The following is a 20,642-nucleotide window of genomic DNA, read 5'->3' as shown; positions in this document are numbered from 1 at the left end:
TGCTATCTGTCTTATTTCCATATTTCCGACTTTTCCTGTTTTCTGTGTATTAAAAAAACGGAAAGTCCTCCTTTTTTCCCCCTATCTCTCCCGATTGCGATGCATGTCGATCGACCGAGTGAGAGATATTTCCCCGAGATATTTGCTTTTATACAGTACATAATTTATAAATGCGCGCACTGCCTACTACGTTCATTGAGTTATGCTTTTATCAAGGCTTTCTGATTAGAATTATTGATATCCTGGCCAATCAATGCGAGCGACAAGTTCCGAACGCACGCACATAGACAAGCGCAAAGCAGCGGCACGAATCGCGGTATAATAGCGACTGGTAAATACGTCTGTAAAGATGATGACGTTATACAAGATGGCAACTTACGATGACCAACGAAGGAATCGAGGATGACTAAGTTTTGATCATCATTTGAAAGGAATTAGCGGTAACTGCGGTCTAAGGTACGATGTTTCTGAATTTTATATATTTTCTCGTAGGTTTGGATGTAATTATTTTTTTATAATGTGACATTTTATGTACCAAAAACGATCCGAAAATCGGGTTTCCGCCGAATGTTAGATCTGACGTTACTGCTGCATGCTACTACGGAACCCAGGGAGCTCTGGCCCGGAAAGCGGCCCGGAGCTCCTTGGGTTACGTATCAGCTAGCCCAGGGAGCTCGCGGGCCGGAGCTCCCTGGGTTAGCTGATACGTTGTCTTTATGTACGGGCCAACAACTCTTCAGTCTATGTATTGGTGAGTGAGCCAACGCGGTTCAGCTGAACAACCAAAATACAGAGACTGAAGCTTTTGGTCTAGCGTTCTATGAGAAACACAACTAACTACCGTCAGTTTTTCAAACCTAATTGACTTCAAAGTCATCGATCACAACAAGGTAAGAAGCCACTTGGTCCTCCCCCCCTCCCCTAAATTTGAGGTGGGGGCGGACCCCCCCCCTCCTATTTTTTTTTTTTTTTTTTTTTTTGCTTGTCCCTTTTTTTTTTTGCTTGTCCAATTTTTTACCTGTGAAATGTGTCCATCCCAAAATTTAAGGTGGACTCCCCCTAAATTTTTTTTTTCTTGGACACTGTCCCGGCCCGCGATAAGTTTCAGTATTTTTGGAGGACACCTAGTGGCATCCCTGTGTATATGAAAGTGGAATTTCCTCTTGCATATGTGTAATCCTAATGGAATTTTTGTGGAAGGTTTTGATAGTCTTTGAATGAGGGAAGCATCTTTCTGGGTATGTATTACAGATAACTGCCAGTTGTACCAATTTCAAAGTGAGCTTGTACAGAATCCAATCAAATGATCGCCCAAGTGTCTGTCTGTGTGAACGATATATATGTGCCAAAGGATTCTAGAAGAAGTTTTGTAATTGCTGAGAAATAAGCAGCAGAAGCATGGAATTGTCAAGATTTTTATCAAGCAATAACAACACATTGTCCCACATGTGCTTATCTGTATTGGTGGTCTCCATTGTGATAATTTTCAGCTTAAATTTTTTCATGAATTCACAAACTTACACACAAAATCAGTGCCTACTGCAGCTACTTTCATTTATCTTTAAACTTTCCAGTGCATTTCATGCGTTGATTGTGACTTTCCCTTTCTCTCGCTCGCTCACACAGACCGGAGGAGAATTGGTGGCTCGGGCAGAACATCCACACGCACAAGATCGGGCGTGTCCCTCGCAAGCTCCTGGCCCCCATGTCCGGCGGGATCACTGGTGAAGACATCAGCAAGCCAATCAAATACAGCTTCATACACACCGGTCATGGAGGAGTGGACGGCAACACGTGGGGACACCCGCACAAGATTGATGAGTGAGTGCTGGTTTTCCAACGAAGATGCCAATGGTTCTGTTCTTGATCTGGTCCAGAAACACAAAACTCAGCGATTTATTATGGGGCTGGTGTCTATGATTGATTGCATTGGTTATTGTGTATGATATGATCAATCGTAAAATCTGAGTCTCGATCAATCGCTAAGCTCTATATGTTAGTGGGCACTTGGTCCTGTTACACAAAGCTTAGCAATCATCGTATAAGACTATCTTTGCAATTGATTGCAAGGGCCCGTATTCTGAAGTCAGGTTTAACTAAGACCATGGTCTAGCTCTGTGCTAAAATTATGGGGAGCCAAATGTGTCAAAAATTTTATTAAGTTGTATGTTTCTTATGGGCTATTCCACGGTTACTCACGTTACATTTGGAGACACCTTGACTCATACTTGGAGCTGTAACTCCATTATTACTGATAGGAACTAAACGTCTCCTTATCACAACAAAGTACACAGGCTGACTATCCTTTGTATAAAAACAAAACTTGGGAAATTTTATTATGCTCCTGGCAAATCTTTGGAATGTGTCGGTTACTCACGTTACATGATTTGGACATGCATAAAATGAAAAGTCGACATAAGTGAAAAGTCTCCTCATACAAGGCTTTTATGAAAGTTGATTATATCCATTTTAAAGAAGTATATTAGGGAGACAAACTTTGTACATAATTTAAAAAATAAAGAACACATGGTTTTTACTTTGGGTTCAGATAATATGGTTACTCACGTTACATTTTGTCCATGTATGGTTAACAACACAAATGTCATTAGAAATTCAATAATGTGTGTAAAATTCATTGCTAGGAACATCAAAAAGAGATTTTATACAAAAAATTGGAACAATTTGAGCTTTATTAGGGAGGAAGAGAGAAAAGTATGATTTTGCTTACTAATTATGCATAAATTAGCATAATTGCTTAATACCAATTTGCATGAAATAAATTACTGTATAGTATTGTAGATTATGTCCAAGACAACATGCGTGCAAATTTTCGGCGTGATCGTGCGGCCAATGGCCGAGATCTCAAGGGGGGCCTGGGAGGCCCCACCCACCCCCCCCCCCCGGGCCATATTAACTCCCAAAATACCCCAGCCTAGATAGGGTTACAGGTAAGGACATTCAATGTGTTGTTCGAACACTCTTTAAAGTTTGGTTAATCGAAACCAAGTCCTACTAATGCTCTCTCGCATTGTGAATACTTCTACAAATATTCAATTTTTTGTGTGATTATATGACCACTGATATTTTGATGAACAAAGAGGTGTACCCTCATTTTGCTTTTAATTAATCAAAAATAACTTCACAACTGACCGTGAGACTTAAAACTTGACATCCCACAGAAAATGTTACCTAACTGCATAATTTTTACTGGTTACTCACGTTACAAAGTTACTCACGTTACAGTTTTTCTTCATCATTTTTATAAAAAATTGTACTTTTTAATGATTTTGATAGTCATCACTGTGTCAAAGATTGTTTGAAGGAAGAGAATTTAAAATCCCACCAATTAACTGTGAAGAATTTTTCTCTCAGAAAACAAAGTCAGTTTTTTCGGTTACTCACGTTACATCACCTGAGCAGGTTGCAATATTCATTTTTGAATGAGTACTACAAATTTACTTGAAAAGCTGTTGTGTATTTTAGGTAATTTGACTCTTCTAAACTTCAGAAATATATAAAGTGGTATGTTGTTGCAATAACAAAATGGTAATAAGGCATATTTCATTTTTCACTATTTTTCTTGTATTTTGGTACAGAATGGAAGACACAACTTTTGACTATTTTTTTCCAAAGTATACATATGAAAATAAACTTTTTATTTCTTGTTCCTGAAACTATCATGCATGAAGGACTTAAAGTATTAACAAATTCAAGAAAATATTGAATTTGAATTTTTAAGCTCATGTCCACCAACCTGTGGAATTGCCCTTATGTTAACTGTGCTCTTTCCTGATTCATCGATGGTGAAGACATTAATTTATTTATACTTCCTACTTAATTATGAATGATTTGAGAGCCAAATGAGCTGAAATATTATATCTCTACTGTTAGTGATTTATGTAACAATTGGCTGTCCATACTTAAACCACAACTTTAAACCTAAGTTTAACTTAAACCTGACTTCAGAATGCTGGCCATTGACTATAATGTACAATCAATCATGAAAATCAAGCGTACGATTAGTCGCTAACCTTTGTGTTACAGGCCCTGGTCCTGCTGCATGAAAGTAGCTATTATATCCCTTACTTAAGATTGTTGTATTGAGAGTGTACACAAGAAGAAAAAGAATAGTTTTACTACAAAAAACGTTTGCCATGAAATAGTTCATTTTCCTTGCTGACGTCATGCATAGTCCATTTTTCCCTAGGGAAAAAGTGAACTATACGTTTTTTGACCCCGCCCCCTACTCGATTCGCGAGCTGTGCGGCACGATGCGAGCAGAGCGCTGCTCAGCCCAACGGTACTCTCTACTGCATGCCACGGGAAACTTTCGGCGAGCTGCACTAACCAGGTGCGCTCGCTGAACAGACGATCAATACGGCAAGGCTTATTGAAATCGTTTTGCTGTAAAAGTCGGGTATCAACGAAGAATATCGTATGAAGAATATATATGAGTGGAAGGGATATAAAACAAATATACAATGACCCATTCTCGGAACTGGTTATAACTATTTGCACTCAGGAACATCACATAGTACTATTCTCCCTCGGGCCGATGGTCCTCGGGAGAATAGTACTATATGATGTTCCTTCGATGCGAATAGTTTTAGCCAGATCCTCGAGTGTCATTGTATATTTGTATAATATGCAATAGACCCCAGGGGCCAGTTGCAGAAAGAGTTGCATTCAAACGCAAGTCAAAATATCAAGCGCAAGTCCCGAATACGGGTGCTTCATTGGCTGAAAATCAAGTTGCGCAAGATTTTTTGAGTTGCGTTTGATCGCAACTCTTTCTGCAACATGCCCCAGAAATGTCATTATTTCATGAAAATACTGCTCTCATTGAAACCTCCTCCAAACTGAATTTCAATTTTTGATTGGTGAATATTCTGGATGAAAACATTGATTTGTAAACCAAATTTGGCTATTTGGCCAACAAAATACAGGAAGATATGTTAAAAGTTTGTATCTCTGCAGAAGCAATCATTTTGTGTCATGCTCTACAAATTGATCTAAGTAGAATATCTCCAGTTCCAGAAATCAATGTCTTACTTTTTAGTTGGAGGGACGGGTTTAGAAGATGCTTTTATGTACACTATTTTTTTTCTATTTTTTACATTTTGTATTTCTTGCAGGACATACTTGATGCCTATGACATCGCTTGATGAATGGGATAATGAGGATGACGTCTCAAATTCCAGACCGGCATTGATGCTATCCGATCGATTGAAACGTGAGTCCTTCCATCATCTAATCAACACATTCTTAAAAATAGGGAGTTTTTGCAACCACTGTACAGACGCTTTCTGGAACGTAGAGAATTTATTGTCAAAAGCCCATCATGACGAAGCAGCCTTTGTCCAAAATTGGTGAATCAAAACAGCAGTGTCATCCTGGACTCCAGACGAACGACACATTTGCAATTTTTCGTCAGTTCCGGATCTTAGAATGATCTCCTGTCCCGGTTCACCAATTTTCGACATAGACCCAGATTTCTATTGTGGTTTGACGGGCATTTACAATAGATTACTATGATGTAGAATCCATCCCCATTGCAATTGTGAAAACTCGCTAATGTCTACGTAGACATGAATATTAATGAGAGGGTATTAATTTCATTTCCAGTCCATTTACCGTGACAAATGATAATAGAAATTGATGATTTCCTGGTTAGGTTTGGAATTTGGTGAAGAAATTTGGGAGGAAAAATACAATTTAGTCAGTATTGAATCATAAAGCATCTTAATTGCGATTCACATTTTGATTTACATACATCTTGTGAAGATTTCAGTCATGAATTTCGGCATCTACTCTAAACTCTTTCAAAACTAGACTGGACAAACACTGGTCCTCCATACACATTCTCCCATAAACATCCACCCTCCACACACGCAACATGTAAATGTTTTAAGGACCAGTAAAAGTATTTTCGAACGATCGGAAGCACTACAGAATCAGCTATTTCTTCCGTACAACGATGATGATGATGATTAAAAAGTAATATTTTCTGTCTACAAACACAGGTAACAGCAAAGAAAATCAACAGAAGAAAGACGTGGAAAACTCATCTCGTTCATCATCCCTGAAGCGACAGCTACGTGGTAAATCAGCCAACCGGAACTCCGCTTCCTTGGAAAGCGAGGATGAGGACACGCATATCAAGACGGGAAGTTCGGTCTTCTACGTCCAAGGAACATCACAGCAGACTGAAAGGGAGACCGGACAGTCACAAACTGGTATTTTGATTGACTTTGCTGAGAACTCCTTTGCCAGTACGGACAGCAGCATCGATTCAGGATCCTCTTTCGACTCTCCGTTTGTACTCGACAGGACGTTGAGTCCAGAAGCGACTTCGAAGGCTACGTCGTTACCGAGACTCAACGGCGGTTTGCCTCTGTATGATGATGTTCCGAATGAAGCGGGTGATGCGAACACTGTCAACAGCACAAAACCAAATGTGGACTTGTCGGGAAAGGGTCCGCCCTTGGCTCACTCGTACTATGGTAATCAGCAGACCATAGCAGATGCAGCTGCGGCGGAAGAGAAAGCAAAGCCAACTCCTAGTGTAGATTCAGCGATGTATGCATCTGTTAATAAAGTGAAGCCACCAGGGTCAGATTCCACAAAGACTAAAAGCAGAGCCAATCCATTTGCATCCAAAAACAAGCCACCGTCTTATGACCCAGCTGTGAATACTGCAACCTCTAATAATCATGTTAGCAGTAATATAGAAAGTGCTAAAGTGCCACAAGCAACAAGATATTATGACGATGTGCCAAACGAATCAAATCTTTCCAGCGACATGTTACCAAAGAGCACGTCTGCTAAAGGGGGTTGGGTTAATTTTTACGATGACGTGCCGACAGAGAGTGATCTAGCAGAGTTAGAATCAAATACAGGACCCTTGCCATTGAGAACATATGATGAAGTACCTGTAGAGGAGCCTCTGAAGCCAAGAACTGTACCTGGGAATGTTCAGAGTGTTTCAGCAAGACATGCAGAACTTGCTGCACCTGCTCATGTTCGACCCCAAAACAGTATGCCTCAGGTTGTGCCAAGTGTAACATCAAGAATGTACAGTGAAGTTCCTGTGGAGGACACTCCTCCGTCAAAACCTGTACCCACAAACTCGCATGCATTTTCCAGTAAATATGCTCCATTTTCTGCACCTGCACCAACCCTTCAACCACAAAAGAGTGTACCTGTTGCAGCCTCAGGTAACACCTCTAGCTTCTTAACCCGCCCTATGGAGCCAAAGAAGACACCCTTGTCATCATCACCTAGCTTAGATTGCTTTGATCCTCTAAAACAGGTGTCTGTCACAGTTGAGCAAAAGCCTGAGAAAGTGTCTTCTCAGAAATTGGATACCACAGCCTCTGCTCGCAGAAACCAACCAGGGATTATGATCCCACCTCCTCGATCAAAGAAAGCCACCAGTAGACGAACTAATAACTTGGCAAATCAAGACAATATGTCTAGTAGCGCTGCAAAGGAAATTGCTAAGAAAGTAGATGGCAGCAGTGCAGACAAATATGCTGCCATTCAGAGTACATCATCCGTCAATCAGACCCACTACTCGGTGCATGATAGGGCAAAACTACTCGAAAACAGGCCTCACATAGCACCAAAACCAGGGATGAAGGGTGATTTGCAGGATGAAAACTTTTTGACAATGTGCTTTCCCCGTAAGACACCAGGATCTGAGAGTGAAGGCTCTCAGTATTCACTCCCGACTTCTTCCAATGACATTCCCTTTGGCTTAGGAAAACGAGCGCACAATGCCCAAGACGGGAGTCGAAAAGTGGTGCCACCTCTACCTCCTCGTAAAGCACTTGGAGAAGAAGTGCCACCAGCTTTTGAATCCCACCAACCGAGTCAATCTCCAGGAGGATCAGTAATTCTGCCCATCATGAAAGATGGTGTCCAGGTCAGTCATACCCATTACTATCTGTTACCTGCAGTAGCGTCCTCAACTGAACCTCTCAATGTATCGGCAAAGTCTTTGACGAGTGCACCTACGACAGGCAGCAGGACAGAACCACTTGGGTACTTGTCTCATATGAAACCACAGGGTAAACACCCTACACAAGTATCAAACCCAGATTACTTCATCAAGGGAGCGAATCCTGGTGGACATCGTGGTGTGCAGGATGGGAGCTACTTCAGTAAAAGTGGTCCAGGAGCTGGTGCCAAGAACAGGGATCTTCTTCAAACCTTTGATCTTTCAAACTTGAAACCTATCCTACCACAGGATACCACCTCCACTTCCAAACCTTCACATATGACGATGCCTTCAACAATGCCATCGTATTATCGGTCGACTCCATCAAGTTCGGCTTCGTCATCACCATCCCATCAAGCTGCATCCACAACTCATGGTTACTGTATCCATGGCAACAAGTTAGGCAGCAACCGACCTGTCTCTGACCTGGACCTCATGGCTTCTGAAACACCCAGTTCAGCCGCTGAGAAGGTCAAGCAGGTCCAGAAAGAGGTCCATGGGGTGACCTCCGACGAGTGCAGGAATGCCCTGATAGGTGTCCAATGGGATGTCACCAAGGCGATCCGAGATCTCAAGACGGAACAATTGTTCCAGCTTGGCAGTGCTTCCAAAGAACATTGTGAGAACTTGTTGAAATCGCTTGAGTGGAACCTTGAACTGGCCAGCTCTATTCTCTTAGAGCAGTCTACACGGTGAACTGAGAATCCTTTAAGGAAATGAGTCTAATGTAAATTCTATAAAACTATTTCAAAATTGATATTTTTACAACTCTTAATGAATTTTCAATGAATATTTTGTTTTAATTTCACCAAACGATATAACAATGTGTAATTGATGACATGTAAGGCATGCTAGAAAGAGAAATTTTCTAGACTTTATATTCCAAAGAAATGCTTTCTAGTTACCTTACTGACGGCAAAGATTCTTTTTCATTAAGATTCAATCACTTTAATGTCTTTCAGTGGAATGAATAATGTGATTATTCCCGTTAATGATATAACAGATTGTTAGAAGGAGGCTGAATACAATTAATAGACAGTGAATCACTTGGGTTGCAGTCTAAAATCCTGTTTCTAAATTCAAATATCAATTTAATGGAATATGCCACTCTCCACACAGGTGTTACATGTGCATTAGCCAATAGAAGTGAGTTCATTCTTGCAAAAACGTTAGCTTTTCACTGCACTAAAATATTATCTTGAACTCGACAATAAAATAGGAATAGAGAAGAAATGACATAACATGTCCATGTAGCATTTCGTTCCTTAGGATGCTGCACACAAAATCATGATATTTAATCAGTTCATGTATATCTATGACAGGATCTACTTGCTTCTTTTGGATGCCGTATACTGTTAAATTGATGAAATAAATTCTATTATATCTGTAAGCACCAATTCTTTTAGCCTAGGAGAGCTGGGGGTGTTTCACAAAGATTTCAGTGTGACTTAGTGTCGCCCATAAATTACCTGTTGCTTACGGTATAGGAGACATCACCACATTTGTCAGATCACGTGCACATATCCATCAATCAGATTGCGTGTTGCATATCATGTGTGTGTCAGTATTTAAGTGCGACTTTAAGTCATACTTAAATCTTTGGAGTGTTTCATACATGTAAAGCTGTCCAATAGTTACCCAGGGGCCCGTTTCATAAAGCTTTTCGTAAGTTACGAATGACGTTACGCACGATCGGTGATCCTTTCTTGTGCTAAATGATATCCCTATGTAACTGATCTAGCACCAAAGAACAGGTTTCAGTCGTGCGTAAAGTTGTGCGTAACTTTACGAACAGCTTTATGAAACGCCACCCTGGACTTCATTAAAGGAGAATGAAACTCTTGGAGCAAGTTAGCTTTTGTGAAAGCAGAAAAATCAAAGAATAAGATCAACAAAAGTTTGAGTAAAATAGGACTAGCAATAAAAGAGTTGTGAGCATTTGAATGTCGAGATCACTAATGCTATGGAGATCCTCCCATTGGCAATGCGACCAAGATCTGTGATGTCACACACGTACAACTCTCCCATTTGGACACTGAAAATATACCCCAAAACATCTCTTTTTGCTCATTCTAATCATATGACAAATGATTCATCAATGATATAATGTTGTGAAACCTCTGTACTTGTCCTCTCATAAAGAGAACACCTCACCTTGTGATAGACTCTATAAAAGTGAGAATATAAGTGAAATAAGTACTCAAGTAATGAGGGAGTTGTACGTGTGTGATATCACAGATCTTGGTCGCATTGCCGATGGGAGGATCTACATGGCACTAGTGATCTCAATATTCAAATTCTCATAACTTTCTTATTATTCATTCAATCTTCCTCAAACTTTCAACAATATGTTTCTTTGATTTTTCTCTTTGATATGGATTCAGCTGGTTTCAAGGGTTTCATTCTCCTTTAAAGACTGGAATGTATTCTTGTACTAAATGAAATTCCTCAAAATTTTCCAGGGGGTGTTTCACAAAGATTTAAGTGTTACTGAGAGTTATGCTTGAAGGACAAGTCCACCCCAACAAAAAGTTTATTTGAATAAAAAGAGGAAAATCCGACAAACATAACACTGAAAATTTCATCAAAATTGGTTGTAAAATAAGAAAGTTATGACATTTTAAAGTTTTGCTTAATTTCACAAAACAGTTATATGCACATCCTGGTCCGTATGCAAATGAAGAGACTGATGATGTCATCCACTCACTATTTCTTTTGTATTTCATTATATGAAATATGAAATATTCTAATTTTCTTCTCATTTTCAAGTGAAACAATAATTAATTCCTCCCTGAACCTGTGAAATTAGCACTGTTTAATACTATATTGTTCAGTCAAGTTTGTCCTTATTGTCAAATATGTAAAAAATGAAATATTGTATAATTCAAACAATAAAAAACAAAAGAAATAGTGAGTGAAGGACATCATTGACTATTTCATTTGCATGTCACTGAATTGTGCATATCACTGTTTTGAGAAAAATAAGCGAAACTTTAAAATGTCACAACTTTCTTATTTTACATCGGATTTTGATGAAATTTTCAGCGTTAAGCTAGTTTGATTTTTCTCTATTATTCAAATCAGCAATTTTCTGGGGTAGACTTGACCTTTAAACTCCCAGTTGCATGCGGTATATGAGGCATCATCGCATTGATTAAATCATGCGAAGAGGATGCACACTACAGCGTATCAATAAAAGGAAACCAAAATACAAGGAGAAAATTTATCTTAGAAGAAAGAATAAAATGAGAGGAGCAATCTAAAACTTGTTTTATCAAAATCGGTTATAGAATAAGCGAGTTATGGAAGTTTAAAAACTCTTGTACTTTCTATGGGGATCCTCAAATTGGCAAACGTGCTTCAAAATGGCTGATTTTGTGGACAACTCTCCATTTGTTTTGTACACAAATTTTCAGATTTTCCTCATTATCTTTCAAATTGCATCTTGCCTCCTGAGCACAGCATATGTCATGGGAAAATGTAATTCACACCACATATGTCAAGATCAGGAGGAGTTAATGTGAAATATGTAAAATCTGAAAATTTTACTCTTTCCAATAAGATTGATTCTCTTCTTGGGTTTTGGTTTCCTTTAATAAGATTGAGGGTGAATATCATATACGTGTCAGCATTTAAGCATGACCCTTACTCACATTTAACTCTTTTTCAAACACCCGCAGGTGTTTTGATAAATTGGGACTGAAATTTTTATTAACCTAATCAAATTTTGACAAATAATATTCTTTATGCTCAAATGCTTATTAATGACAAGAATTTTCAACTATTAAGATTTATTTTTGCAATTCAGGTGATGTGAAATAAATTGATTGAAAATCTTTAGCAAACAATTTTGATTGCAGTTACCATGGATTCTGTTGCTGTTTAGATGAGGAAATCAGAAAAGGCCAGAAAAAATTCAGTAGTCCCAAGGAATGATAGCTTTTAATGGAATGTTTCTTATTCTCTTCTGGAAAGTTATTTTGATTTTACACACAAAATCGAGTGGAGTGGCCAGTAAAAAGAAAAAAATAACCTCATATTCATCTCTTAATATACGTCTTTAATGGTATTCTACCCAAATGTGCTACAGGTATTTTGTTTATTTGTTTTTTACAAGATTTTGGACCAATAGTGTTTGTTGGAGCTTTATTTGATATCGATAATGATATCTCTATTCCTTTTCAAAACTTATACATGCTTGTTTCATCAAGCCATAATGTATGACTACGCAAATGGCATGGTACATACCAATATTGCTTGTATAGATTTGTACAGTCAAAGCTATATGTAAATAACACTATAGATTTATCGTGTTTGTGGAGCATTATTTTTTTATACCAAATCATTTTAGATGTATAAATAATTCAAGAACAGTTATAGTCATATAATTATGTGATGTTACTTTGGTGTTGTTTCATTCCGCTGTTCTTCAAGAATATTTTTATTGATGCATGTATGTTTTGGACGAAGTCTGGTTGTGGTTGTAAATCCAGTGTTTCTATTTTGATATATAGATAATTATATTCAAAGGTATTTTTACTGCTTTTAATAAATTTAAAAGTCACATGGGCCCCACCCCCCTCTTGGTTTTATACAATGTAATTGTGGATTGTGAGAAATGCTCCTCTGCAGTTCGTCAGAACGGGAAACATTTCATGAAACTGGCCCGTATTCTGAAGTCGGGTCTAACTTTGACCATGGTCTAACTCTGTGCTAAAATTATGGGAAGCCAAACGTTTCAAAATTTTGTTTACAGTGAATGCTTCTCATATTTACTGTGCTCTTTACTAATTCTTTAATGGTGAAGACAACTGTCATACTTATCCTTCAGGCAGTTACCGTAATAATGTTTTGGGAGTCAAATGAGCTGATACATTGAACCTCTTACTATTAGAGATTTAAGTAAAAACTGGCTTTCCATAGTTAAACCACAACTTAAAACCAGAGTTTAAATTAAACCCGACTTCAGAATACGGGCCATTGTGTCATTGGCCCGTATTCTGAACTCTTGTTTAACTTAAAACGTAGTGTAAAGTTTTGGTTTAACTATGGGAAGCCAAATGTGACATCAATTTCTATAATTAGATGAACAATATATCATCACATTAGGCATTCAAATCATAAAAGAATTCTTGAAATGATAATTACAATAGACTTCGTCACCATTAAAGCATGGGAAGCATTCTAGTAAACACATTAAGCATTAGTTTAAAAAAAAAATTTACTCATAGCTTCCCATAATTTGAGACCAGACTTATACTATGGTTCAGAGTTCCTACTACGGGCCATTGAGTTTCACTGACACTTCACTCTTGACCAATCAGACGCGAGTATATGAGTAGCTTATAACAGTTGTCAGTGAAATCACTAACAAGTCTCTTCATGAAATTCTCCCCAAGGATTTGGCGAGAGGTTATCAAAAGTGTATTAGAGCAAACTTATTTTTTTTAATGTTGTCGTGGATAATGAAAAGAATGACTAATTTACAACAATAGATTAATATGTCTACATGTTTTGTGTAGTTCCCAAACTTAGCAAACCATTAAAAACCATTGGTTAATTTTGTAAATGTTAAATCACTTTTGATTTGGATTATTCTAAAAATAAATATATTTGTTGTGAATGGAATGAAATTTTAATTACCAACCCCAAACTTATTCAGAATTATATGTATAATACCTAAAAGGTTGTTGATTTTGATTTTTTTTTTTGCATAGCTATCTTTTTTATCATGAATTAATATTAAGACATAATGAATAATAATTTTAGTTTTCAGAACAAATACTTTTTGTAGCAATAAATGCACAAAAGAACAAAGAATTATCATTGTTTTATCATGACTTCAGAGTAATTATGATATATAAATGAAATATAATTTCTAAAGGGTGAATCCTCTTCTTTCAATTGATGTAACTTATGCATCATGATAGATTGAGTAAAACAATTTTGATTCGGGGGTACCAAGAAGTTATTGGGAAGGCAGTACCTGAATTTCAATGAGAAAAATCACATTTCCTGAAGAATAATTCTGTACTTGTTTAAATGATGTCACAGCCTGGAGAATTAAATTGAGAATGAAACCCTTGAAACCAGCTGAATCCATATCAAAGAGAAAAAATCAAAGAAACATATTGTTGAAAGTTTGAGGAAGATTGAATGAATAATAAGAAAGTTATGAGCATTTGAATATTGAGATCACTAATGCCATGTAGATCCTCCCATTGGCAATGCGACCAAGATCTGTGATGTCACACACGTACAACTCCCTCATTGCTTTAGTACTTATTTCACTTATATTCTCACTTTTATAGAATCTATCACAAGGTGAGGTGTTCTCTTTAAGAGAGGACAAGTACAGAGGTTTCACAACATTATATCATTGATGAATCGTTTGTCATATGATTAGAATGAACAAAAAGAGATGTTTTGGGGTATATTTTCAGTGTCCAAAAGGGGAGAGTTGTTCATCTGTGACATCATAGATCTTGGTCGCATTGCCAATGGGAGGATCTCCATAGCATTAGTGATCTCGACATTCAAATGCTCATAACTCTTCTATCGCTAGTCCTATTTTACTCAAACTTTTGTTGATCTTATTCTTTGATTTTTCTGCTTTCACAAAAGCTAACTTGCTCCAAGAGTTTCATTCTCCTTTAATGGGAAATTATACAGTTCTGTTTGTTTAAAAAAATTTGTGGCTACCTGTCATAGCACCAAACATATTTGACAAAAGACAAAATGGTGAATATTGTAATTGCAGGCATTCCTGTGAAAAATTGTCATTTTGGAAAGTTATGAAAATTCAAGCCATTGCTTCGAACAAACAGAGCTCAGGTATTTTCGATTTTTTTTTTTTATTGAAGTAAAATATTAAGGAGAGTAAATTCCTATAAATTTGATTTTTCTCTTTGGAGTTTACATACCACCTGTCAAACGATGTTTTGGGTTGTTTTCAAGTTGTTTTTTACTCACTCATGACTCGTGCGTGAAGTACGCATAGTACAAGTTAGATCATATGAAAGAGCAGATACAAAGCTTTAGAAATATGCATCATTTATTAGATATATTTATGATTAATAATATGATAAGACATTAATGATAGCCAGTATCATTTTTTTTAGAATGCTCTATGTGAAAATTCTGACTTGTTGATTTTTCAGGTTTACTGATCTATTTATTTTGAATATTTATCATTTCATGTATTCTGTGTATCAAATAATTTTCAGCAGTGATTGTTGGACTGTTTTTATGTGGAAACACAGCCCTGTTTATGAACTCGGCCATGAACTGGTTCAATGACTGTGTACTATGCTTGTACTGTATTGGGTGATTTCAAGTACGGTGTTGAAATCTGATGTTCGTGTTGTGACAACACCACCAGCCACAACACCATACTTGACATCAGGCTGGTGTCGGGATTGACCTTGGAAAATACGACGTATTTCCGGCAGTTTGTCAGTGTTGAATGTCGTCTGCTGAACCCAGCACTGTGGCTGGTGTTGACCATCTACGTGCAATTTCCCCATTTACCAACACCAACCCCCAGGGATTGGGACAATCATGATTATAAGTTTGGTGTTGGTGTTGGCAATCTCTAGTTCGTGAACAGGCGGCGAACACGATTAAACATCCCCATAAAATTAGCTTTTACAGTTAAGTTGAGTATAAATCATTCGAGCTTTATATATTTTGATGAAGAATAATATTCACTCTTTCGAATTCTTGAATTAATTAAAGCATTAGTATTCTGTATCATGAGAATTTAATGCATTTCTCTCCTATTTCATTTTCGTCGTCGAGACTTCTCGCTGGAAGTTGAGATGATTTAGCAACGCAGCGAAGAGGCGTGATGTCATATGCTATCGATAACGCAATCGGTGTCGTTCCTCTGAACCCAGCTCGGTGTTGGAGCTGGGTTCAGCGGCCTGTTTACGCTCTCAACACCAACACCGAACTTCACCCATTGTGCGAGCAATCAATATTCAGGTCCTATCTCTGAGACAATAGATGATGAAACTATACTCCTATTAGTTAGCACTTCATACATTCAAATAACATCCTTAAGTGCTTCATAGATTATCAGGACACCAACTAAGTATGCCAGAGAAGTACAGTACACTGTCACTGACCCATAAGTTAGTGGACAGTATACTGTCGACAGGGCTGAGGGCTGCTTTATTTTACACGTCCTGTCGTGAATAGGAAAGTTCAGTTTATTTCTGTACATATGTATATGGAAATACATATCTCAAACATATATATATATATACCATTAAACAGCTGTCATTTGAATACATTTAGAGCAAATAATTAGAAAACCATGCTGGAATCATTTAAATGTACGTGTAGCCTGTTGACCTTATGTCGTGAAATTCATATGCAAGTATTTATACATGTTGTACTCATGTTTGTTATGCAATTATCTCTTTCATTCTTTCTTCACGTGCAAATTCTTTCTGATGAGCAATTGACATCCTATGAGTATTTCTGTAATTGTATTTTTGGGGTGTATTACTTAAAATATGTCAATTGCTATGAATGTAGGCAAGTGATGTCTATCTATGAATATTCCTGATTTCAAAGAAGGAAAATATGTCTTTGACCCTGTTTTTTTGTTCTTTGCATTGGATTGTGCAGCAAACCATGATGCTCGGTGTCCCCCAAGGTGAGCCTTTGGCACCTGTCATGTTTTCATTACATTATTTTGTCTAATTGTTGGATGGATCCATTGGGTATTCAATGGTAGCAAGCACGATTAGCACTGCTAGCACACCCTAAAATGTAAGCCAAGAATAAATTTAATCACCAAGGAATATGTCTATGCAGACAGTGAATGGGTTGATTATACTGCAGGAAAAACTCACATGTCAATTGAAATAGGGGTCAATGATTTTTAAGTTAGATTTTCTGTAAGGGTATGTTCCCAGTTGTTTGTATGTCCTACCAAGCATTATGCATTAAACTATACGTAAATGTACAGGTATTCAGGGTCAGTCTGTAGTCAGTGATATAGGGAGTATTGAGGGTGTTGAATCCTTGCCCAGCATGGCAGTATAAGTTTCTTGACATTTTACCTCAGTGAAGTGAAAATAGCCGAAAAGGGGGAAAGAGAGTAATTTCTGACTTGAGCAACATGTACACTGCATTAAACCACAGCTTGTAGTGAGGAAATTCTGTATAGAAGCAAGTCTGTACTCATACAACATAGCAGTATTAGAGTATGGCTAAATATGCCGTATTAGAGTATGGCTAAATATGTCTGAGATGACGTTTTTGTCTCACCTGCATAGCAGAGTGAGACTATAGGCGCCGCTTTTCCGACGGCGGCGGCGGCGTCAACACCAAATCTTAACCTGAGGTTAAGTTTTTGAAATGACAGCATAACTTAGAAAGTATATGGACCTAGTTCATGAAACTTGGCCATAAGGTTAATCAAGTATTACTGAACATCCTGCCTGAGTTTCATGTCACATGACCAAGGTCAAAGGTCATTTAGGGTCAATGAACTTAGACCATGTTGGGGGAATCAACATCAAAATCTTAACCTAAGGTTAAGTTTTTGAAATGTCATCATAACTTAGAAAATATATGGACCTAGTTCATGAAACTTATACATAAGGTTAATCAAGTATCACTGAACATCCTGCATGAGTTTCACGTCACATGACCAAGGTCAAAGGTCATTTAGGGTCAATGAACTTTGGCCGAATTGGGGGTATCTGTTGAATTACCATAACTTTGAAAGTTTATGGATCTGATTCATGAAACTTGAACATAATAGTAATCAAGTATTACTGAACATCCTGTGCAAGTTTCAGGTCACATGATCAAGGTCAAAGGTCATTTAGGGTCAATGAACTTTGGCCAAATTGGGGTATTTGTTGAATTACAGCCATAAATTTGAAAGTGTGTTGGTCTAGTTCATAAAACTTGGACATAATAGTAATCAAGTATCACTGAACATCCTGTGCGAGTTTCAGGTCACATGATCAAGGTCAAAGGTCATGTAAGGTCAAAGAACTTTGGCCACGTTGGGGGTATTTGTTGAATTGCCATCATATCTCTATAAGTGTATTGGTCTAGTTCATAAAACGTGGAAATAAGAGTAACCAAGTATCACTGAACATCTTGTGCGAGTTATAGTAGTTTTCAAAATCAGCACTGCTGCTATATTGAATCGCGTGATGCAGGTGAGACGGCCAGAGGCATTCCACTTGTTGTTCTATGCATAGATCTTCTACCCACAGGACAATATATGGCTTGTCTGTGGCCAGATTTTGGATCAAGCATTTTGCATATTTATTTCAAAGTATAACAAAAAAAAATTATCCTTCTTGAAATAAATAAAAGAATCTGATACGTTTGGGGGTTTCTTATTGCAAGGAAACTATTTGTAATCAATTGCAAATGGCGGCTTACAAATATAATTTGCAAATGATCAGTTGATTGATCAATTATGAACGAAAAAAAAATCAATTTATTTGGGTTGTTGAAAAAGGCAGATCGACAATTTGGTACGAAGTTTTGCAATGCCCCCTCTGTTTGGTGAATACTATTTAGTGCAGGAAGAATTATTCTACATTATTGTGTGTCATTTGCATTTCAAATGATCATTCTTTTGTTAGACAGAATATTTGCAATAATTTCAGAGAATTTCACTTATTTTTCTCTTGATTCGCTTCCAAATAACTTTATGATAGACTTCCACAATGCCAACAGTAAAATATACATGCTTATGCACTGATAATAGCACAAACATTGAGGCGCATATATGCACAAACTATTAAATGATAATCTTGTTTTATGGACTACATTTTGAATTTGTCTTAGCATTTATTGGCGATTAATAGAACTAATGTCCCGTCCCATTAAAAGAGCAGGATTTTTTTTTTCAAAACTTATATTTAATTTGGCACATGAAATTTCTTCAAAGTAATCCCTTCTTTTTGAAAAATTACCTGTAAATGTTCTCTTAATTATAAAATAAATGAATATTGCATTGTCTCAACCATACCAGGGGCCCATCTTACAAAGAGTTGCGATTGATCCGATCAATCGCAACTATGGAAAGTCAACATATAGAATGCATGTTTGTTCAAAAAAATTTCTAGATATGAATGTATATCCATAAATTCATTGATTTCTTGACAATTTGGTGTGTTCTCCTTTGTATACAAAGGACATTTTACAAATTTCCATAGAGTTACGATTGATTGGATCAATCGTAACTCTTTGTAAGATGGGGCCCTGATATAGATCTCTGTACATCTCTGTCAGATTTGGTGCATTGAAAATAGGTCTTGCAACCGGGAGGTCGGGGGTTCAAACCCGGCCTCGTCAGCAGACCAAAAGACATTGTAAGATGGGAGTTGCTGTTACCCTACTTGGCTTTCAACGATCTTGCGCTGCTCAGTGGCTGCCGGGCCCACGGTCAATCGAGCAAAATGAGTTTTTGGAGTACTTCTATTTCGAACAATAAATTATGGCTTTTCATGATGATGATGACTATTATATCATGATCATCATATTTACCCAGGGTGTCATATGAGTTAGTAAATTGAATGTGTATTGTAAGGGATTTGTGCTCCAATTGGCTCTCCATAGTTAAACCACAACTATAAACCACGGTTTAATTTAAAACCCGAGTTCAAAATACGGGCCACTTTGTCTACTATCGATTTGGTTTAATTATTGTTTGTTCCAACCTTTACCTGGTCTAACTGTCATTTGGTCTAATGCCCCATTGGTTTTATTTCCTCTTTTTGTACTTGAAAAAAGGGTCTTCACCACTAAATCGAGGTAATTTGTTTCAGGAAAAATTTTACAAGCAAAGAAAAAGGGTCCTTATTTGTCTGTGCATGACATATTCCACTAAATATATTTTTGTGCCTATCAACATCCGGCCCGTGCCCCCCACCCCCTTGGATCCGCCTCTGGTTGAGGCAGCCGCTGTACATAGTGACTCTACTCTCACTACTTCAGACTCGACAGCATGCACTCTGTGATTTGCGAAAATCTATGGTCTGTGTTTACAGACTAGCAATTTAAATGGTTAGTAGACAAACTGGTTGTAGACATACTACGATTAGACAATGGGCCTTTTCACATGTGTCTCTTGAATCATCATTGTGTTGATGATTGCAATTCGCCTTTAGAATCATTGGACCTTTCACACGCTCACACAAAAACTGATTTGAATTCGAATTCCCGAGCGAAGGCGGTATGTGTCCTGGTGACTTGTCAATCAAAGCACTGCATTGATTCGATGAGTGCATGACTATTGTATTATCTACAGAAGTGTTTGAAAGGACACGCAAGCTCCGCCCCCCCCCCAGATGTTTTGGAGGTCAAGCCTTTCACACGTAAAATTCGTACCGTAATTTGAGTGAAACTTAACTGGAGTTTACCTCCGGAGTAGAATTTGAATTTGTGATTGTGATTAGTGTTTGTGATTCTAGTTTGGTTTCATATGTGCTAAAAATATGTCATTAACCATATTTTTCACTGGAATCATCATTCAAATGACGATTTTTTAACCGTGTGAAAGGGCGGCATATGGGATGAGACCAAATGGATAGAGAGGACAAAGTTTGTGAAGACCAAGATTTGCCAGCCCACCATCAAATGAATCCCAAACCAG

At 37.6% G+C, this 20,642-nt stretch overlaps 1 protein-coding gene across 1 annotated transcript in view; it reads left to right on the top strand.

Annotated features, from left to right (window-relative positions):
- Window positions 1–9,392, top strand: part of LOC129276537 (activated CDC42 kinase 1-like) — a 33,426-nt gene extending 24,034 nt beyond the window's left edge. The window contains exons 8-10 of the mRNA XM_064109104.1: window positions 1,627–1,821; window positions 5,136–5,233; window positions 6,024–9,392. Of these exons, the coding sequence (XP_063965174.1) occupies window positions 1,627–1,821; window positions 5,136–5,233; window positions 6,024–8,698 (2,968 nt within the window). The 3' untranslated portion in view covers window positions 8,699–9,392. The remainder of the gene's footprint in view (window positions 1–1,626; window positions 1,822–5,135; window positions 5,234–6,023) is intronic.
- The last annotated feature ends 11,250 nt before the right edge of the window (window positions 9,393–20,642 follow it).

The sequence above is a fragment of the Lytechinus pictus genome, chromosome 14 (assembly GCF_037042905.1).
Source record: "Lytechinus pictus isolate F3 Inbred chromosome 14, Lp3.0, whole genome shotgun sequence".
NCBI lineage: Eukaryota > Metazoa > Echinodermata > Echinoidea > Temnopleuroida > Toxopneustidae > Lytechinus > Lytechinus pictus.
This window is presented reverse-complemented; position numbering and strand designations above follow the sequence as displayed.